The sequence below is a fragment of the Nyctereutes procyonoides genome, unplaced genomic scaffold (genome assembly GCF_905146905.1).
Source record: "Nyctereutes procyonoides isolate TBG_1078 unplaced genomic scaffold, NYPRO_anot_genome, whole genome shotgun sequence".
In the NCBI taxonomy this organism is placed as follows: domain Eukaryota; kingdom Metazoa; phylum Chordata; class Mammalia; order Carnivora; family Canidae; genus Nyctereutes; species Nyctereutes procyonoides.
In genome coordinates, this window is record NW_026575044.1 from 45,617,191 (window position 1) to 45,639,659 (window position 22,469).

A 22,469-nucleotide genomic window follows, 5' to 3' on the forward strand; every position below is an offset into this window, starting at 1 on the left:
AATCTCAAATGGTCTGGCAAGGAGTTTATTTTTGCTGTTGTGACTTATGAATCTTAAAATTATTTCCAATTTTAAATAAAATAGGAACATTTACAAGACCGATCACATCATTCTGAGCCTAATGTTCTTAATCATCTCTCACCTCCACATCCCTCTCCCCCTTCCCTACCCTGCAGCCCAGCATGTGACTAATATGCCCATAATTTGAAGTTGCCAGGAACTTCCTTTTTTAAAGAGATGCATATTGTTAGCATGGATACAGAAAAATTGAAGCCTTCACACACCCATGGGAATGTAAAATCCTGGTAAAGATCCTGTAAATTAAATGTAGAATTGCTATATGACCCAGCAACTCCACTCCTACGCATATGCCCACGAGAACTGGAAACATTCATGTAAAAACTCTCACACAAATGTTCACAGCAATATTATTCAAAATAGCCAAAATGCGGTAACAACCCAAATCCCCATTAACTGATAAATGGATACACAAATTGTGGTTTATCTATATAATGAAATAATATTTGGAATTAAAAAGAAGTGATGTGCTGATCCATGCTACAACACAGATGAACTCTAACATTATGCTAAGTGAAGAAGCTAGACATGAAAGGCCATGTTATATAATTTAACTTACATGAACTATTCAGAATAGGCAAATCTCTAAGACAGAAGGTAGATTAATGGTTATCAAGGGCTAAATGGAATGGAGGGTTGGGGCATAACTGCTAAATGGTTCAGGATTTCTTTTTTAAGTGATAGAAACATTCTAAAATTGAATGCAGTGATGGTCACACAATTCTTGTAAATATTTTTCAAAACCATCAAATTGTACACTATAAATGGATGAGTTGTATAGTGTGTGAATTATACCTTAATAGTGTTTTAGAGAAACAGATCCCTTCCTTCATCATGTTTTATACTTATTTAAATCTTCCCATTCAATAAGGACAGAAGTCACCATGGAAAATGTTCATTGAATTAAATCTGAGTTTGGTTTCAGAGCGGGCTTCAAATGTGAACAGCAGTCTGCATTTGGAGAGGCACTATATCCAGGACTGTCATCCTTCCTGGAGGAAATGGTCCGGCTAGGAATCAGAGGAGCCCTGACAGCCACCATCTTTCTGCAGGGTTTCCTGTCTACCGGCCCAAATTAAGCAGGAGGCCAGATGGTGTGGAGGCTCCTGTCCTGGTTTGCGAAACAGATTTTCACACAAGTCATCATACTGTTGAGAAAACAGTCTTCACGATACCGTTTTGACTGGTGACCAAACCACACCAAGCAATGTAAGAATTAGGAATTTCATATACATTACAAAGCAATCAGAGTTACTTTTAAAATAGCAATACCATTCAAAAGAACTGGAAAAGCAAAAAAATATAACATTCCACTGATATTCTATTTAATATTCTTTAATGGACAGATCTAATTTTTAACTGTACAGACCCAGCCATACCATGAACTACCCAAAGCTATGCTACTAAGGGATTTTACTTCAACAAAAGGATGAGACTTGCCCCTATTTATCAGGAGGTGATTCTTAACAGGACATTGCCTGCTCATCACCAAGTGAAGCTTAAGAGCTCACTGTAAGACCCAACAATCTTCCTGGAAAGAAGCTTCTCTCCTTCAATTGCTAAAGGGTCTGCCTAACAACTTTTTGTCATTTTCTAACTTCAACTAAAACTCCAGCAGATTGCGACTTTTGAAGGAATAGAAGCACATATTTTTTGGTCCTCTCTAGGACCAAAAGACACCGAATAGAATATGTAACACCTTATATTAAATTTACATCACTGAAAAGCACCTTCACATTTTATACTTCACACATTTCAAAAACTGGCCTTTCCCCCCCTCTTTTTCTCTCTGAAAAGGCTCTTTTATCTGGAATCTATGAGAATCTGAGTATACACCAGGGGCAACCATACAGATCAGCACACACTGTTCTGCTTTCAAGCACACTAATCATTCTCAGATGTACAATTACACACACACATGAAAGCTATAACAAATATAGAAAATACATTTTCTTCTGACAACAATGTAATTACAGCCATAAAATAAAATTCTATAGGAATAAATGATGCTTAAAATGTAAATTCACTTAAAGGACAATGACTACAGCTAACAACACAGCTCGTTAGCTAAATTACTAACAGAAACAAATCATTCATACAAACAATGTTAATTTCTTTTTATCTTTTACTATGTTAAAACCCTAAAAGTACTTGTGTGAATATAAAATACATATGACATATATTACCTGCATTTCTAGCATCCTAGCCCCAGCCTTGTCACAGCAGAAGGAATATATCTGAAGATTATGTGTTGGTTGGTTTTTCTTTTAAAATCTCATGTCCAAATTCCCATTTGTGGACCACCTGAGTACACAGCATTCTATTATCCTGCCTCAGGGATGCTTCTATTAACCATAGTTTCAAACTTTTCCTCTTTTATGCAGTTAATAGAGACCCAACATCTTTGGTCACATGCTTTCACAGAAACCTACAAGCCAGCATAATCCTAACTCATCACAAGCTTTAAGCCATTTCTTTACTTCTAAGCTTTAAACTACTTTCATCCAGTTTTTGCTCACTTTTCCTCTGCATATATTTTCATTATACTCCACTCTCTTATTAATACTTTGATCAAATGGCTGGTCTACTTGAATTTTTATTCTACATATCACCACATCAAATGGGAAGCTTCCTGTGGTCCAACGTGGCCCTGTGATCATGAAGGGTCAACCCCCTCCAACACCATAAGAAGAAACCCTTTATGTCTCTCCTAAAGACAAGCAATCATACTGTGGATGAACACTTTAAATAACTAAACACCTGACTTATCATTTATCCTGTTTTGCCTTTGCACTGTTAGAAGCCTTAGATAGACTACTAGGAATAAAAATATTTTAAAAGAGTACATGAGACTTATCCTAGAAATACAAAACTGGTTATATAAATATAACAACACTGTATTAACAGAATAAGGAACTGGTTACATAAATATACTGACACCATATTAAGATCATAAAGAACTCCTCTTCCATGATAAAACAAACCAGAAACGTAAAGGAACTTCCTCAATCTGATTAAGGGCATCTACAAAAACCAGCAGCAAACACCACAGTTCATGTGAAAAGACTGAGCATTCTCCTAACATTAGGAACAAGAAAAAGATGTCTGATCTTCTCACTACTATTCAACAAAGCCCTAGAAGGTCTAGCCAGAGGATTTAAGAAAGCAATAAAAGACAATCAAAATGGAAAGGAAGAAGTAAAATTTTCTCTACTTGGAGATGATGTAATTTTGCATATAGAAAAACCTAAGGAATACACACACACACATACACACACACACACACAATATTAGAGCTAATAAATCCAGCAAGGTTCAGAATATAAGGTCATTGTACAAAAATCAATCCTATTTCCACACAACAGCAATGAATAATCTAAAGATGAAATTAAGAAAAAAATCCCATTTACAATAGCATAAAAATGAAAAGACCAGGAAAAGACATGGCAAGAAAAAAAATACCAATACCCCTTCTGAATATCAATACAAAAATCCTCAGCAAAACAGTAACAAACTGAACTCAACAGCACATTGAAAGGATTATTCACCAAGAAAGTATGAGGGAAAAACCCTCCCACCTAAGCATTTCAATAGATACAAAAAAAGCATTAGACAAAATTCAATATTCTTTCATGATAAAAATTCAGGGGATCCCTGGGTGGCGCAGCGGTTTGGCGCCTGCCTTTGGCCCAGGGCACGATCCTGGAGACCCGGGATCGAATCCCACGTCAGGCTCCCGGGGCATGGAGCCTGCTTCTCCCTCTGCCTATGTCTCTGCCTCTCACTCTCTCTCTCTCTGTATGACTATCATAAATAAATAATATATATATATATATATACTTAAAAAATGATAAAAATTCAAAACTAAGACTAAAGGAAGTTTCTTAACATGATACAGGGCATTTATTAAAAATCTACAGATAACATCATGCATAATGGTGAGAGACTGAGATTTTTCTGGCCTAAGATTAAGAAAAAAGACAAGAATGCCCACTTTCACTACTATATTCAATGATGTACTGGAAATCCTAGCCAGAACAACTAGGCAAGGAACAAAATTCAAGGCATTCAAATTGGAAATTTTAATCTTTTGGGACTTTGCTCTTTTGACAGACTAAACAATTAAACATAAGAAAATCCCACAGAGGGATCCCTGGGTGGCGCAGCGGTTTGGCGCCTGCCTTTGGCCCAGGGCGCGATCCTGGAGACCTGGGATCGAATCCCACATCGGGCTCCCAGTGCATGGAGCCTGCTTCTCCCTCTGCCTGTGTCTCTGCCTCTCTCTCTCTCTCTCTCTCTCTCTCTGTGTGTGTGACTATCATAAATAAATAAATTAAAAAAAAATTTAAAAAAAATTTAAAAAAAAAAGAAAAAAAAAAAAAAGAAAATCCCACAGAATCCACACACACAAAAAAACTAGTAGAGTTGCGTCCCCGGGTGGTTCAGCGGTTTAGCGCCTGCTTTCTTTGGCCCAGGGTGTGATCCTGGAGTCCCGGAATCGAGTCCCACATTGGGTTCCCTGCATGGAGCCTGCTTCTCCCTCTGCCTGTGTCTCTGCCTCTCTCTCTCTCTCTCTCTCTCTCTCTCTCTCTCTCTCTGTCTCTCATGAATAAATAAAAACTTTAAAACAAAACAAAAAAACCTAGTAGAGCTAATAATCTAATTAAGTTAAAGCCACAGGACATAAAATTAGTTCTGTTTCTCTATGCCAGAAATAAACAATTCCAAAGGGAAATAAATAAAACAATTCCATTTACAATACATTCCAAAATAATAAAATACCTAGGAATAAATTTAACCAATAATATAAAAGATTTATACACTGAAAATGAAAACATACTATTGATAGAAATTAAAGACCTTAAAAAAAGACAACTGATATTCATGGATTGAAAAATTTACTACCATTGAGATCACAATACTCTCTAAAGCAATCTATATTCAATGCAACCCTTATTAAAATCCCAACAGTCATTTCTCTAGAAATGGGAAACCCAGTCCTCAAATTCATATAGAATTGTAAGGTGCCATAGATAGCCAAAACAATCTTGAAAAATAAAAACAAAGTTGGAGGATTCATATTCCAGATTTCAAAACTGACTACAAAGCCATAGTGATCAAAACAGCGTGATACATCCTAGATAATGCAATATTACAAGAAAAGGAAATAAAAGGTATAATAATTGGAAGGAAAAATATAAAACTTTGTTCACAGATGACATGAATATCTGCATAGAATACAAAAACACTGACAAAAAACATCCTGGAACCAATAAGTGATTGTAGCAAGGTTGCAGGATACAAGGTAAATATGTAAAAAGTCAACTGCTTTTCTGTGTAACAGCAATGATGAAGTGAAATTTGAAATAAAAAATATACCATTTACATTAGCACCCAAAATAATGAAATAGGTAGAAAATCTAACAAAATATGTACAAGGCCTAATTAGGAATGCTATTAAATCTGTGGAATAAATCAAAGAACTAAATAAATGGGGAGATATTCCATGTTCGTGGATAGGAAGACTCAATTTTTATTAAGATGGCAGTTCTCAATTTTTCTATAGATTCAATGCAAGCATAGTGAAAATCCCAGCAAGTTACTTTGTGAATATTGACAGGTAGTCCAAGGTTTATATGGAGAGGCAAAAGAACCAGATTAGGACACAATACTGAAGAACAAAGCTGCAGGATTGAGATTATACAACTTTAAGACTTGCTATATAACTAGTATGCTTTATGTAATCAAGCTTGTATATAATCAAGACAGTATAGTATTGACAAAAGAATAGACAAATAACTCAATGTAACAGAACAGAGAGCCCAGAATAGACCCACATAAGTACAGCCAACCGATTTTTGGCAAGGAGCAAAGGCAATGCAAAGACAGTCAATGGAATGGAGCAAAGACAGTCTTTTCAACAAATGGTGCTGAAACAACCGGACATCCGCATGCAAAAAAATTAATCTAGACACAGATCTTACACCCTTCATGAAAGTTAACTCAAAATTGATCACAGATGTAAATGTGAAATGCAAAATAATTAAACTCCTAGAATATAACACAAGAGAAAAGCTAGATGACCTTGGGTTTAGTGACGACTTTTTAACATGACACCAAAGGCATAATCCATGAAATAAATAATTGATAAGCTGGACTTCATTAAAGTTAAAATCTCTGCTCTGCTAAAGACACTGTCAAGGGGATGAAAAGGCAAGTCACAGACTGGGAGAAAATATTTCAAAAAAAACATATGATAAAAACTTGTTAAAAATATATAAAGAACTCTTTAAACTCAACAATAAGAAAAGAAACAAGCTGACTAAAATACAGACTAAAGGCTTTAACAGACACCTCACCAAAGGAGATTTATAAATGGCAAATATGCACATGAAAAGATGTTCCACATCATAGGGAGCAATGCAAATTAAAAACAAGATACTAATACACACCTATTCGAATGGCTGAAATCCAAAACACTGAAACACCAAATGCTGGTGAGGATCTAGAGCAACAGGAATTCTCAGAATGCTGGTGGAAATGTAAAGTATTACACTCACTTTGGAAGATAGTTTAGCAGTTTCTTACAAAACTAAACATCCTCTTATACAATTCAGCAGTACCATTGTTTGCTATTTATCCAAGGAGTTGAAAACATGTCCACGCAAAAATCTGTGCCTGGATGTTTACAGCAGCTTTATTCATAATTGCCCAAATTTTATTTAAAAAGATTGTATTTATTTATTCATGAGAGACACAGAGAGGCAGGCAGAGGAAGAAGCAGGCTCACTGTGAGGAGTCCAATGCAGGACTCAATCCTGAGAATCTGGGATCATGAGCCAAAGGCAGACACTCAACCACTGAGCCATCCAGGTGCCCCAGCTGTCCAGACTTTGGAACAACCAAGATGGGCTTCAGTAGATGAACGGATAAGTAATCTAAGATACAACCAGACAATGGAGTATTATTCAGGACTAAAAAGAAGTGAGCTATCAAGCCACTATAAGACAGGGAGGAACCTCAAATGCATATTCCTAAATTTAAAAAAAAAACAGCCTGAAAAGGCTACCTATCATATGGTTCCAACTATATGATGGTCTGGAAAAGGCCAAACTATGAAGGCAGTAAAAAGATCAGTGGTTACCAAAGGTTTGGGCGGTGAGAGAGATGACTAAGCAGAATATAGAGGATTTTTAGGGCAGTGAAAATATTCTGTGTGATACCAAAATGATAGCTACACACCATTATGCATTGGTTCAAACCCACAGAATGCACAACACCAAAAGTGAACCCTGAGTAAACTATCTACTTTAGGCTGATAATGATGTGTCAATGTAAGTTCATCAAACCTAACAAATGTACCACTGTGATGAGCAATGTTGATACTGGAGGTTGGCTGTGCATGTGTGAAGGCAGAGGGTACAAAGGATATCTCTGTACCTTCCTCTCAACTTTTCTGTGAACTTATTTTTTTTAATTTTTATTTATTTATGATAGTCACAGGGAGAGAGAGAGAGAGAGAGAGAGAGAGAGAGAGAGAGAGAGAGAGGCAGAGACATAGGCAGAGGGAGAAGCAGACTCCATGCCCGGGAGCCCGATGTGGGATTCGATCCCGGGTCTCCAGGATCGCGCCCTGGGCCAAAGGCAGGCGCCAAACCGCTGCACCACCCAGGGACCCCACTTATTTTTTTTAAATAAAGTAAAAAAAAGTCCAGGATGATGCTGTCATAGGATAGATATACAAACCAATGGAATAGAATGAAGAGTCCAGAAATAAATCCAAACATCTATGGCCAACTGCTTTTCAACAATGGTGCCAAGACCATATGATGGGGAAATAGCTTCTTTAACAAATGGTACTGGTTAAACTAGATAACCAAATACAAAAGAGTAAAGTTGAACCACCATCTCACTTCATATACAAAAATTCAATCAATATGGATCAACAACTCAAATATAAAACTACATAGCTAAAACTGTAAAATTAATAGGAAAAACATAGGGGTAAACCCTCATGACCTCAAATTTGGCAATGGACTCTTAAATTTAATACCAAACCACTAGCAACAAATGAAAAAATAGATAAGTTGGACTACCAAAATTAAAAACTATTTCACAGCAAGAAACATTAACAAGAATGTGAAAAAACAATCTATAGGAGAAAACATTTGCAAATTGCTTATATGATAGGTTTTCATAGTCAGAAGAATACATTAAAAAACCCTCACATGGATGCCTAGGTGGCACAGTTGGTTAGATATCTGACTCTTGGTTTCAGCTCTGGTCATGATCTCAGGGTCTTGGGATGGAGCCCCGTGTCCAGCTCCATACTCAATAAGGAATCTGCTTGAAACTCTCTCTCCTTCTCCCTTTGCCTCTCCATCTTGTGCATGTGCTCTCACCTCCTCCAAATAAATGAATAAATCTCAAAAAAACTCACACTAATAATAATAATAATATAGTAAATGGACACAAATATTTAAATAATTTATAAATAAAGACAACACTATTTCTTTAAATAGGCAAAGAATTTCATATCTTCTTAAAAGATATGAAAATGGCCAAAGCCACATGAACAAATGATCAACATCATTGGTCATTAGAGAAATATAAATCAAAACCACAATAAGTTATTACTTCACACCCAGTAGGGTGGTTTTAATCAAGAAAACAGAAAATAATGAGGTGGCAAGGTTGTTGAGAAATAATGATTGTCATATATTGCTATGGGAATACAAAATGACACAGGTACTTCAGAAAACAGTTGTCAATTCCTCAAAATGCTAAACATAGAATTATAATATGACCCAGCAATTCTACTCCTGGGTGTAAGAGAAGTGAAGACACAAGTCCATACAGAAAACTGAATACGAATGTTCACAAAAGTATTAGTTATAATAGCCAGAAGTACAAAGGTCCACATAAATGTCCATCAACAGATGAATGACCAAAAAAATCATAGCATATGTAAATACAATGGAAAAGTATTCAATCATAAAAAGGGATGAACTACTGATACATGCTACAACTTGAATGAACCTTGAAAACATTACACTAAATGAAAGAAGTCAGATACTAAAGGTCAAATATTACAGGATTTTTTATATATAACATGTATAATATATCAAGAATAGGAAAATACACAGAAAGCAGAGTAGAAGTTACCAGGGGATGGGAGGCAGGGAGTGGAGAGTGTCTACTTAATAAGTACAAAATATTTTTACTGAGTGATGTAAAAGTTTGGCAATTATAGAGAGCTGGTGATTGCACAACATTCTGAATACACTACCACTAATTCATACACTTTAAAATGGTCAATTGTAGGTCATGTAAGTTTCACTTCAATTAAAAAAGAACAGAATACTTCTGAACAAATTTAATAAAGTGCAAGACTTGTAGATGAAAAACATTGAAAGAAAATTAAAGACTTATGTAAGTAGAAAGATGTCCCATGTTCACGGGCTAAAAATTTTAATATTTTTGAGGTGGCTACTCCTCAAATTGATCTACAGATCAATCCCTATCAAAATCCCCACTGGCTTTTTTTGGACTGAAATTGGCATGCTGAATCTAGAATTCATAGGGACATATTTGCAAGTGCCTTAGAATAACCAAAACAATCTTGAAAAAGAACATAAAATAAAGAACTCACAATTTCACAATATTTACTATGAAGCTACAGTAATCAAGATAGTGTGGTACTGGCATAAGGGCAGACATATAAAGGAATGGAATAGAATGGAGAATCCAGAAATAAATTCATCTATGTATAGTCAACTGTTTTGTTTTTTTTTTTTTATAATTCTGCTGAGATCAATCAATGGGTAAAGAAGAATCTTTTATGACAAGTCTTTATGACCATAGACTAGGCAGTGCTTTCCTTACATATCAAAGCACAACAACAAAAGAGAAACACATAATTCAGACTTCATCAAAATTTAAAAATTTAAAAATTTAAAAAGAATTTTAAATTTGCTTTAAAAGAAGCCAACAAGAAAGTGAAAAAGACAACAGTATCTAATATCCAAAGACAACTCAATAGAAGGACAAATAACCCAACTCAAAAATGGGCAAAAGATATGAACATATATTTCTTGAAAGAAGATACACAAATGGTCAATAACCACAGGAAAAGATGTTCAATATCATTAGTCCTTATAGAAATGCAAATCAAAAACACAATGTGGTCTAACTTCACACGCACCAGGATGGTTGTATTCAAGACAATAATCACATGCTGGTGAGACCATGGAGAAACTGGAATTCTCATTCATTGCCAGCGGGAATGTACCTTGTTCGGCTCCTTTGGAAAAGTTTTTCAATTCCTCAAATACAGTCTAACCTAACAATTCCACTTCTAGAATTATATCCAAAAGAAATGAAAACATATCACTCAAAAGCTTATACAAGAAAGCAGCTTTATTCATAAGAGTCAAAAGTGAAAAAAGCCCATCAGCTAATGAATGCATAAGCAAAATGTGGCATATACATACACTGAATAATATTTGTAAACAAAAGGAGTGATGTACTGAGACATGCCACAACATGAACCCTGAAAACATTATACTAATAATGAAAGAAGCCAAGACACAACAGCCACATATGGTATGATTCTATGTATGTCCAAAACAGTCAAATCCATAGAGATATAAAATAGAGTGGTTGCCTAGAGAATGAAAAGTGACTGAGTAGAGGAGGCTAGTCTTTTGAGGGTGATCAAACTCTCTGGCAATAGATAGAGGTGATGGTTGTACCACCTTGTAAATATACTAAAAACCACTGAAATATACGTAAAAAGGGTGAAATTTATAAGTGAATTATATCTTGATAGATAAAAAAAAAGTCAATAAAGAATTTCCTGCAGAGAAACAAGTGTTGTATGAATTTGGGCTTCCAGGAGGGCAGGATTTTAATGTATAAAAACACTCTGAAATGTATAAAAGGAATACTAACAAGTAGATGAGCTTTAAGAGGTAGCTGAACTGGAAGATTCTAATTCAGACATTATAATCAGGACAAAATCTCCTCAGAATTTTAAACCTACATCTTAGGGAAGAAAACGTGACCCTGAAGTGAAGACTTTCTATCACTAAATTAGTCTTTGACTACAACTCTTAATCAAATCTCAGCATGGTGACAATGTTTATGTATGCAATGGGGAAAAGGATAAACCTAGATTGAGTTCCCTTGGTCCTTTATTGACTTGATGAGCTACAACAGTCCCCTATTCCCATCAAGCAGGGTATTAAAGCCTTGGCCTTGTCTGGGGCATGGGAGCTTTGCTTCCTCCCTCCTTGGTTCATGGTAATGATGGAAAGATTATGGACACACATTTCTTAAAGCACTGCAGAATCTGTTTCCAGGTGGACACAACACCAAGAGACAAGGTGATGAACGTAACCACTGATTCTATCCATGAAGTCTAGTGAGAATGAGCTGCAGAGAAGTTGCCCTACTACAGAAAAATGGGAAACAGAGTGTGCTGTACTTTCAGGCACACCAACTCAAACCACAGATTCTGAGATGTGACGAACATTTAACCTCATCTTGAAGAACATAATGCTAAAGTTAGCTTTAGCTAGTTTTATAGAAAAATAGGACAAATAACTCTGAATCTGTCTACATGTCAAAATCAAATTTGAGAAGATGCTATATATTTTATAAAACTTTCCTAGACTAATTGGATAGTTTAAATAGGTTGTGGGGTTTTTTTTAAGTTTGGTTTGTTGATTGTTCTGAATTTTTTAATTCTTTTCACTGAACTCACAAATTTGATGACAAGTCCTAATCACTTTTCTGTATTAGGAATAAAATTATAATACAACAAAATTCCAGAATCATTCAAATCAAAACATGAAGCATCTACTCCATTCTATAATAGCATGTCACATACTCTATTTTTAAAAAATATTTATTTATTTATTTTATAGAGAGAGTATGACGGGGAGGGGCAGATAGAGATGGAGAGAGAATCTCAAGTAGACTCTGCACTGGGTGAGAAGCCCCATGCAGGGCTTGATCCCAGCACCCTGAGAACATGACCCACACCCAAACCAGGGGTCAGACCCCTAACCGACTGTGCCATGCAGGTGCCCCCATATTCTACATTTTTTCCTGTACATTTTTTTATTGAAAGAAATTGGTTTCTCCTAGAATATTTATTTTAAAAATGCTAAGCTTAAATTTGACACAGAAAATCTCTAAATACTTAGTATTTCTTTAATGAGAAAAAATATATATAACTAGAAAGAGTCCTTACTCTGGTGTTTATCAAGTTGGTTTGGTGAAGAGGTGTGGCAAGTCTGAAGACTTATGGTTAATTCTTACTCCTTAGATTTCTAAATTTCTTCATTTAACTTCAAAGTTAAGAATATTTATTAATCTTATGATTCAATTAACAAATTAATGTAAGTGATATTTATGTACAAGGAAATAGCTAGTTTTAAATACCGATCTGCAGCAATGGTACGCAATTCACTGGATAAAAATTTTCATCAACCTTTTTGTTTTTAAATGGTTGCCTAATACGTCTTTATAAACCTAGTCCATTTTCATTGTGGGAAAGATTAGCAGATTTCAGGTTTGTGGGTTACTGGGTGATCAAAAGAATCATCCACAGTATTTTTATCATACACTTTGTATTAAAATGTGGTTTGCATGAACGAAAGTAAGAACAGCCATTGCCATTCACACAGAGATGCCTTCAAAGATAACCCACTCACCTTGGGGTGCAATCAGAGTTCTTCCATTCTCCTGACACCAACCAACTGGCTGGACATAAGGGCTATTTACATCACACCTGCAAAACACAATTCTATTTCAGATCCTACACAACCTAATGCCAGAGAAAGAATCCAAGACTAATGACCATTCTTGATACTAAGACATAACTATACAGATAAAATATTTTATGGCTATATAGAATTAGAAATAGTTTTTAGTACTGTATTTTGTAAGCTAAGTGACCAAACTTCTCTTTTACATAACTTTCTTGAAATTTAAAAGAATTTTTTAAAATGTTGACTTAAAAAAATTAAAATAAAAAATAAATGAATAAAAAGTGTTGACTAGGACCTGAACTGCCAGTGACAGCCCCAAAAAGTGCACATTTTAATAAGCATCTCCCCCACCCCCACTTGTTGCTAGCAGCAAGGGAGAAATTAATAGGCCAGTCCAAAGTGTAATATGAGAGATCAGATTCCAAATGCCTCCAATTTCTTCCTTCTCCTTTTCAAGGAACCCAGACCATTCTACCAAAGACACACAGAACAATTAAGCAATGCTCTGCTTCTTAGTTCAAAGAAGAAAACAGGGCCCCCCTCATGCATGTGAAGAACCACAGCCTTAGGCAGAGACTTGGTGGTTATTCAGGATATACGGTGAAGAAATGCTACAAAAATTATTTTTGCCATTCCTTCTTCCATATTTCAGTTTTTTTACCCAGAAAACATTTGGAACTCATGCAATGTTAGTTTAATGACATCGTGGCATACATTTTCTCTGCTCCCCACTGGCTTTCAAATAATTAACTCCATTCTCCCTGTGAATCTTCCCTTCCAAAAATATGACAGGCTGAGTTCAACATTTTTCAGGACAAAAAACACTGCAAGTTCTTAACTTCCTTTTCATAGAAATGCTTCCCTTACAAACTAGACACAACATAGTGAAATGCCCTGAACTGGTGATATTATGAGGCCTCATTAGGTAACCTCTCATAGAGTGGAGAAGTTTCTCGGGCACTCTAATTCAGCAATTCATGTGGAAGAGAAAGTAATGAAAAGTTGGCCACTAAATTCCTGATGTTCATTACTCTAAGAACAGCAAGAACAGTGACAATACTGGAAGGAAAATAAATTCTTAACACCAAACATGAATACACGAAAATAAAACGCACATCAGTGTCTCACCAGTAATCGTAACTATCATCCCAATTGTCAAAATGCACTAGTAAGCGATCTTCAACAATATCTGCTATGGTTGCCACACACACCAAGGAAGGGTTCTTCCTGTCGACGGCCTCCAGCTTCATTCCAACCTGAAATTCTTTAGGCATTGGCCCATTCTAACACAGCACCATAGGGAAGAGGCACAAAAAGAAACAGACACCAAATAGGACTGAGCCACTGTCAAAACTTCTATGTTTAGCATCAGAACAATGTACAGGGTATCAACATATACCCTCCAGAATGCAAATACTAGTAAAAATATTCCAACAGACTGTTAAGAAGTTAACATTCATAACAAAAACCCAGGAAACAGCTTTTACATTGTACTTTTCTCTTTTGTTGCATCAGTTTTGTTTCCCTCTTCATCATCATTTTCCATTTTCAGTTTTTAGAAGAAATTGGATTAATTTTAAAATATGATGTTTTACTGAATATGAGACTATTAAATAATATTCTCTACTCCCCATAGACGTGAACAGTTTCCAACTATCAGTATTTGGAAAAGTAGTAAAGATATGCTCTTTAACGCTGAAATTATCATTTACTTTGATGAGATCTGAAAACAGTGGCCTTCTCAACACATGCACTAATCCGTAAATAAACTTACACTTGAAAAAAATTCAAATGCATTTTTTAGTATCTCTACATATTTTTTCACAGTAAACAACAGTATGGACTATGATTTAAAGGAACATTACAATAACAAAGCTCCATTTTGGTATGGTGTAGTTAGCCAGTCCTGGGAGTCAGAAAGTATACATACAGTATCTGGGGATTAGAAGACAATTTTTTTCTACCTCTTTACTATCTATACTGAATACTTTTTGTTTTCTTTTAGCACATTTCATTTTTTAAAAGCAACTTCCCATTTCTATTACTCTCCTCCCTTGATACAATTCTATGAAACACACAGAGCAGTTGTATAACATTGATTTCAAGATCAGAGTCAGTCCTACAAAGGGACACACAGCCAGCAGGTGGCAGGGAGACAGTAGGCTTCCCTGCCCCCTTCCCTGGGGCCCAGAGCGAGAGGGGGCCAGAGGAGGCAGGGCTGCACTTTATTCTCATTCATTCCTGAAGAGCTGGCAGATTGCTGGGGACAGAGACAGCATAACGAGGGTGGTCTACCCACATGCTCATAAGCCCTTTGAATCTGTATGAAATGTCACCCCCATTCAGATTACACGAAATTCCAACCAGGCTGGGTTTATTTAAAGTCTACGTGTGGTATCTACTGGTCTCAAAACACCACAGCTAAGTTCAAACAAGTAACTCACTGGAAACAAAAAAAAAAATCATTTCCAAAAGACATTTTAAATTTTAGCAGGATTTGAATATAAAGACTTCAACTCTCTGCATCTAATTAAAGTATTTAATTGTACATTTAAAGTGGGGGGGGAGATACAGCTATAGGATAGTGATAAAATGAGTGAGAAAAGGTCATAAGAAACTAACAATTCTGAAAAAATACAACAGAATATATAGTGAATTTTAAGAAATTTAAGCTCAAGCAGAAATCTGATTTATACTGAGGAAGAAAATACTTACAGAACTTCTGTTTCTGAATAATTTCTTGGGAGCATTCTGTAACTTGCAGGCCTTCAAGTAATCCATCCAAACAAATTTATCTTTTCTGTAACCTAAAAAAATGTATAGATTACTCAAAATACCCACATGATGTAACCATGTGCATATTAAATGTATTAGCCTTCTTCAGTCTTCTATCATAAATTCAATGTCCTTTAGCAGACCACAAACGATTTAAATAAAAATCCCTAAATAGTTTCAATGTTTTTTTAACGTATGAAATTCAAAACTGTTGACATGATTTCCCATCATGTATATCATCATCTACAAATATTTCAAATTCATTGAGATATAGAATTGGCTCCCTGGTGGCCTGATGGACATCTCATCTCTTAGTAAGGCTTTCTAAAATGGTCAAAGGGAAGAGACAAAAGTTCATGAGTTCATCATCACTCCTGAAGAAGCCATGTCACTGAGAACATCAGAGGTCCTGATGATGCAACAATCCAGGGTGCCAAGGCGCTTGGGAAAATTACAGAAATACCTTCACAATCCTAAGATCTCCAGCTATCTACTGCTTATCTTTGTGAGTTTCCCATATTTTACTGGTCCTCCGCTCCACGTGCCCTGAAGTGGCTCACATGGTGCTGGCCCAAACAAGAGGGGCTCAATAAATATTTTCTGGTTGAGTATTCCACAGAATAAAAGTCAGAGTCCTTGCACAGCCTCCAAGGTCAAGGCTACATCTCTAACTTCATCTCTGATCTTTTCCCCTTGCTCCTCTGCCCTAGCCTCGTTCATCTCCTTGAGATTCCTCAGCATGGCCAGAGGCTCCAGCCCCAGGCCATTTACTCTTGCTTTTCTCTCTGACAGTCCTGTGAGCCAGGGCTCTTGCTGTCTTCCCTCACTCCATCTACCTATCTGCAGGACGTCACATTCTCGTGCCCTTCCTCAGCATGCTCTCTGTCCCCCAGCCCTGTCCCTGCTTGACACCATGGCTTACCTTTGTCTATTATTCCTCTCCCCTCTGGAATGAAAACCCCATGAAGACAGAGATGGTATATCTATTCACATCTCTATCCTTGGTGCCTGTACACAGCAAGGGTGCCATAAATACCTACTACATGAATGAGCTGTGAGCAGCTTTCATGAAATCCGGCAATCTTAAGGAATCTGCCACTGATCTCAGAAACAGACCCCTGAATGGCACTCTGACTTGGTGAATAAAATGATTATGGACTGACTTCAGAAGCACCACAGTCATGAGATACTCAAACATCCATGCAGGAGGCAGTACAGAAGTCTGCTGTGCAAGCAAATGGACCCACGGGCATCTCAACTGATCAAACTCTCACCTCACCAGCACATAGCAAATAAAAAAGGCTTCAGGGACATCTACCAGTCCCAGGTTCCACTAGCACACAACAAGAGACAAAGATGGGATTTTTGATTCCCATCAAAAGGAAGCAGAGAGTGAAATCCTCCTCTGTTTCACAGTTTCCTATTTTCGATGATTTGTTTGAAACAAACAAATCAAGTTTCCTCACTGTACAGCATCAGTGACTAAGTGAAATAGCTCATTTGAACCATGATGTAAATAAAATAACTTTCTTCATTCCTTACAAGATTTAATAAACTTTATGTTGTCTTAAGATTTTATTTCTGCCATACATACCTTATCAGCATATTTGACCTAAGCAGTCATTGATGCTTTTCTTTTAAAGACAATCACTTATCTTTAAAAATAGTATCCCTATAGTCTTACTGCTTTTTGTGGATTACACTTTCATTTTGAAAATTAATTCATACCAAGATCTCTTGTTAGTATTTCATCAAGTGTTGTTAAAATAAAACCAACTCTCTTTCCATCCTGGCTTACCCTTAGGGATATGCAATTCATGTTTGGTCTTCTCACACCACCCTACTGGATGAATGTCAGGGGAACCAGCATTGGTCCAAAAATCATAGCAGCTTAAATAACCATCAAAGTGAAGTCTGAGGCGGTAACCACACACCTGTAAAATGGAATGTTTGCAATCCTTCATTAAATGTCATGCATTTGAAGCATACACAAAATTAAGAGAATATTCATATAGTCTGTCAGTGCCATAAACATTTATGAACCAACCCTTCCATCCAAATGTGCTTGTATCAAAAAAAAACATATTTAGAGATGACATCTGAATAAAACAAAATGCTGACAGACACTATGTTTTAAGTATTGAGAATGTTTTCTGTAAAGAAAACTATTCTTTTACTCAGTCTAGAAATCTGAGGTCAATATACGTCTCCATCTGTTGAAGGGTTTATTTGTTCAACCAATACCTGTCAAATACTGCTGTTGGAAACTCCTGCTGTCCCATGACAGTGTAAGTTGTAGTACAGAGCAAAACCAAAATGGGCATGGCTTCACTTCAATTCTAATATATGGATCCAGCATACTCAATAAAGGAAACAATAAAACAGTGTGGAATACATCCCTAAGACATGTTATACAAGTTTAATAGCTATAATCAATCAGTAGGTTAAGTGAATAGTATTTATTATGAGATCTGATTAAAATATAGAGGTCTTTCATCATTTTAAATAATATAAAATGTTTAGTAAATATTACATTTTATAAGCCATTTACTTTCATCAATGGCTCCTCATTCTATATAATTTTCATAAAGTTCTTATATTTATATAAATAGATAACACATGTGCATGAATATTTTTCATATACATTTCTCATTAGTTCAACTAAAATTTGAATCATGTCTGTTTTAACAGACAAAAGCAACACTGTGGATTCACTGATTATTATCAACTTCAGATGAAAACTATTTACCAGTTGAATCAAGGGTAACTGCTAATGATGAGGGACTTATTAAAAGATTAATCTTCAGAGAAGGAAAAAAATTCATTAAGAAACATATGTCACCCATCACTGACTAAAATAAATCCATAATGTACTGGAACTTGTTTATAACAGAAAGCACTCAAATTCATTATTCGCTAGAAAATTTTCTTCTGTCACTGTGCACTTAGCCCAAGACAATAACACTATCTCTTACCTCAGCTACAGAAAGCACGCAGAATACAGATGGATGTCGGGGGTCAATGCCTTCTAATCTCATTCCAACCTGGAAACCATTTTCGTGCTCCGGAAAGGATTGGTCCTATGAAATTTCATGATATAACATTAGTTACTGAAATACCTTCACAATGTAATATTAAAACACTTGGTGTGGCTACGCATACAATCAAGAATTTACTGTACAAGCTTGGGAGCTCAGTGATATAACTGAAGATAGATGGCTGCTTTTCTATATTTGGCCCTCAAAGACGATTTGATCATTTTTATCATTTTATCATTATTTATGAAACAGTTCATATGAGAAACTACATATCCTACGAAGTCCTCATTTATTCCTCTTGCCCATTTTTCCTTAGTTATTTTAACAAGCTCTTCCTGTATTCTGGAACCAATCCTTTGTTGATTATGATGATTACCTATTCCCAGGATGTGAGTGGGCTCTTTGCTTTGTTCATGATGACTTTGTTGCAGAGAATTTTTTAAATTTTAATGTAGTAAAATATATCAGTTATTTCCTGTACAGTGTGCACATCTAACCTATGAACTCACTCACAACCCTGAAGTTACATGGATATTATCTTAGTGTTCTTTTAAAACTTCTGTTCTTCATTTTAAATCTACAATGCAACTGCAATTAATTTTGTTCTATGGTATGAAGTAGGATCTACTTTTTCATTTGGAAAACAGAGTATTCAACAAAATTTTTTCTATCATCCATACTTTCATAATCAGCAAAGTTACCTCTATTATATCATATTTCTACATATTTGTGGGTCTATTTCTGGACTTCCTATTCTGTTCATTGGTGTATTTGCCTGTATTACATTGTCATAGTTGCTTATGACTCTATCTGGAGAGCAATCTTTATCATACTGAGTTTTCTAATTCAGGAACTTGATTCCTTTCCATTTAATCAAATCATTTTTGGTTTTCCAAGATATTTTCAAAATTTTCAAATAGACATCATATGTTACTAAAATTTTCATACAGGCTTCAAAAATGCTTTCTTCTGTATACCTTTGAATGTTCATTGCTACTGTAAACAGAATCTACTTTGTAGTAGACTAAGTGTTCCCGTTCATATTATTATTTTTTAAAAGATTTTTTATTCATTTGTTCATGACAGACTCACAGAGAGAGAGAGAAAGGCAGAGACACAGGCAGAGGGAGAAGCAGGCTGCATGCAGGGAGCCTGACATGGGACTCGATCCTGGGTCTCCAGGATCACGCCCCGGCGAGACGCGCTAAACCGCTGGTCACTGGGCTGCCCAGCCCATTCATATTATTATCTTTAATAACTGGCCTTATTTTCCACGTCCTTGCTAAATTATTATTACTTTTTAGCAGTTTTGAGCAAATTCAGTATTATGAGTAAACTTATTCTTAATTGCAAGTAAATTGTAAGTATGCTAATAGAAAGTGATGATTAAAATCTAGTTCTATTAGTTCAAGATCCCCTTTTTAATCACTAACTTTATTACTCTTTTCTACTGTCTAACATATTAATAATGTTTATTTTTATTCTTTTGAAAACAATCTTTTCATTTGGATATGTCAAACTTAAGAGAAGTTGCAAGAACAAAAAATACAAAGAACATGCATAGTCTTTGCCTAGACTCATTTATTGTTAACAATAGTAGAAACATCATTTGTTTTATCATTTCTATTTGTTCCCTCTCTCCTACTTACCTGTGCATGTATACAGATATAGACTTAGAGATACACATATATGTATAGATGTACATACGATTATTTCTGAATCATTTGAGGGCCCTTTACCCTTAAATGACTTTCCCTTAAAAGCAGGCATTGTACTTTCCCTGAGAACTGGAACATTCTCTTATGTAACAACAGTTCAGTTATCAGGTTCTGTAAATTTAACATTTATTACTTGAACTAATCTTCCATTCATATTCCAATGTTTCCAATTTATCCAACAAAGTACTTTATAACATTTTCTTCCTCCAGAATGGGATTCCGGTCAGATATTAAATTTACTTGATATGTCTCCTTAGTCTACCTTAATCTGGAAACTTTTCCATACTATTTTGTTATCCTTTAGAACACTGACATTTTTAAAAAACATAGTCATTCCTCTCCTCCATTTTTTTAAACAGAAAGTTCATCATTCTGGATGTGTCTGATGTTTCCCCACGATTAAATTCAAGTTATGTATTCTCTGCCAGTATACTACATGGGTGATGATGTGTCCTTCTCAGGATATCACATCTAGAGTGACACAATGTCCATGCATTCCCTCACTAGTGATGTCAATTTTGATCACAGAATTATAGTGTTGTCCAATTCCTTCACTATATAGTTACATACAAAACATACATATACATACACACACATTTATACATATATATGTGCATTTGTGCATACTTACATATGTTACAAATCATATAGTTCATATATATGAATATATGAATATATATGAATATTTATTCATATATATACAAATCATATAGTTCATATATATGAATATAGAATATATATGAATATTTATTCATATATACAAATCATATAGTTCATATAGATATGTCTAATTCCAACCCACCCCCAAAGGGCTTGCTCTTTTTTCCATCCATTTATGTCTTTTTCCTCTAAACAGGTCAACACATTTACCCATACACTAAATGCTATAGCATATCTATTATAGTTTCAGGACTATTTTATCCACACTACTGCAACAGACAAATCTACAGAAAGATTTCAGGATTTGTTTGCAATTTTCCCTCCCCACTCTGCCATTCACGAATGGAGTATATAGTTAAAACCTGTGTTCATTTCCTAGTTGGATTCATGTTTTTCTCTCTCTTTAGTACAGTTATGGTATTCATTATGGTTTAGTTCATTGATTTAAATGTGCTTTCAGTTCTTAATGATTTATTTCTATTTCTTAATATGTAGAATGTTAACATGCTTCCAAAAGTTCAAGCTATATAAAAAGGTTCTCGAAGAAGTATCCCTCGAGCCTCCCACATCCTATCCAGCCCATTCCACCTCTTTCAGGTAACTAACCTCGCTGTTTTTTGGTCTGTCCTTCCTGGGTTTCTTTTTGAAAAAATAAAGTTACATTTATGTTTTGTCTTACTTTTCCCTTCCTTCTCACACAAAAGTTAGCATACTATATATGTTATTTTGCATGTTATTTTTCATTTTCTAACATCCCCTGAAACCACTCCATGTCAGGTTACAGCAGTTGTCCACAATCTTTTTCACAGCTGTATTGTACTCCTACAGTGCATAAGTACCATAGTTTACTCAACCTTCTACTGTTCGGTGTATGCCTTTCTTTATATGAACATGAGATTGTTTTTAAATCTTTATGAATTGGCTTGTAAAATGTCGTAAGCACATTCACAGATCATTTTAGAAGCTTCCAAGGAAAAATTTAAGGGATGACAAAACCCAAAAATGAAATGGCAAGAATGAATGATTTCTCAGGAATATTTTATTTCTGCAAAAATAAATGTCATGTGTGTTTTTAATTCCCCCAGCCTTTTTCTCACATCTACTATGTTTCCCAGCAGATCGTATATAACAGGTTTTATGTGACTGCCTCCTGTTCACTGCTTTGAAATTTCTTGGTTAACTTTAAGAGTACTGCACACACATACATGTGTGTATACACAACACTGATTAGAAAGTGAAGGGGGAGGAGAGACCATAGGGAGTATATTAATAATCCTGAAAGGAAACTGAAGAAGCCATAATAACGGAGAGAACATTTTTCATGTTTTAACAAAAGTGAAAGATACAAAATTGGGAATGGGGAAAAAACCAGCATTGTATGGAACAGACTATACCCTCTTTTCACATATGAATGATAAATT

At 35.5% G+C, this 22,469-nt stretch overlaps 1 protein-coding gene across 2 annotated transcripts in view; it reads right to left on the minus strand.

Annotated features, from left to right (window-relative positions):
- L3MBTL4 (L3MBTL histone methyl-lysine binding protein 4) overlaps window positions 1-22,469 on the minus strand; it is a 442,980-nt gene that overhangs the window by 270,462 nt on the left and 150,049 nt on the right. For both annotated transcript variants that reach the window (XM_055324067.1, XM_055324068.1), the window contains 5 exons: window positions 18,608-18,712; window positions 17,431-17,566; window positions 15,573-15,664; window positions 13,986-14,140; window positions 12,801-12,877 (listed from right to left, as the gene is read on the minus strand). In XM_055324067.1, coding sequence (XP_055180042.1) covers window positions 12,801-12,877; window positions 13,986-14,140; window positions 15,573-15,664; window positions 17,431-17,566; window positions 18,608-18,712 — 565 coding nt within the window. The remainder of the gene's footprint in view (window positions 1-12,800; window positions 12,878-13,985; window positions 14,141-15,572; window positions 15,665-17,430; window positions 17,567-18,607; window positions 18,713-22,469) is intronic.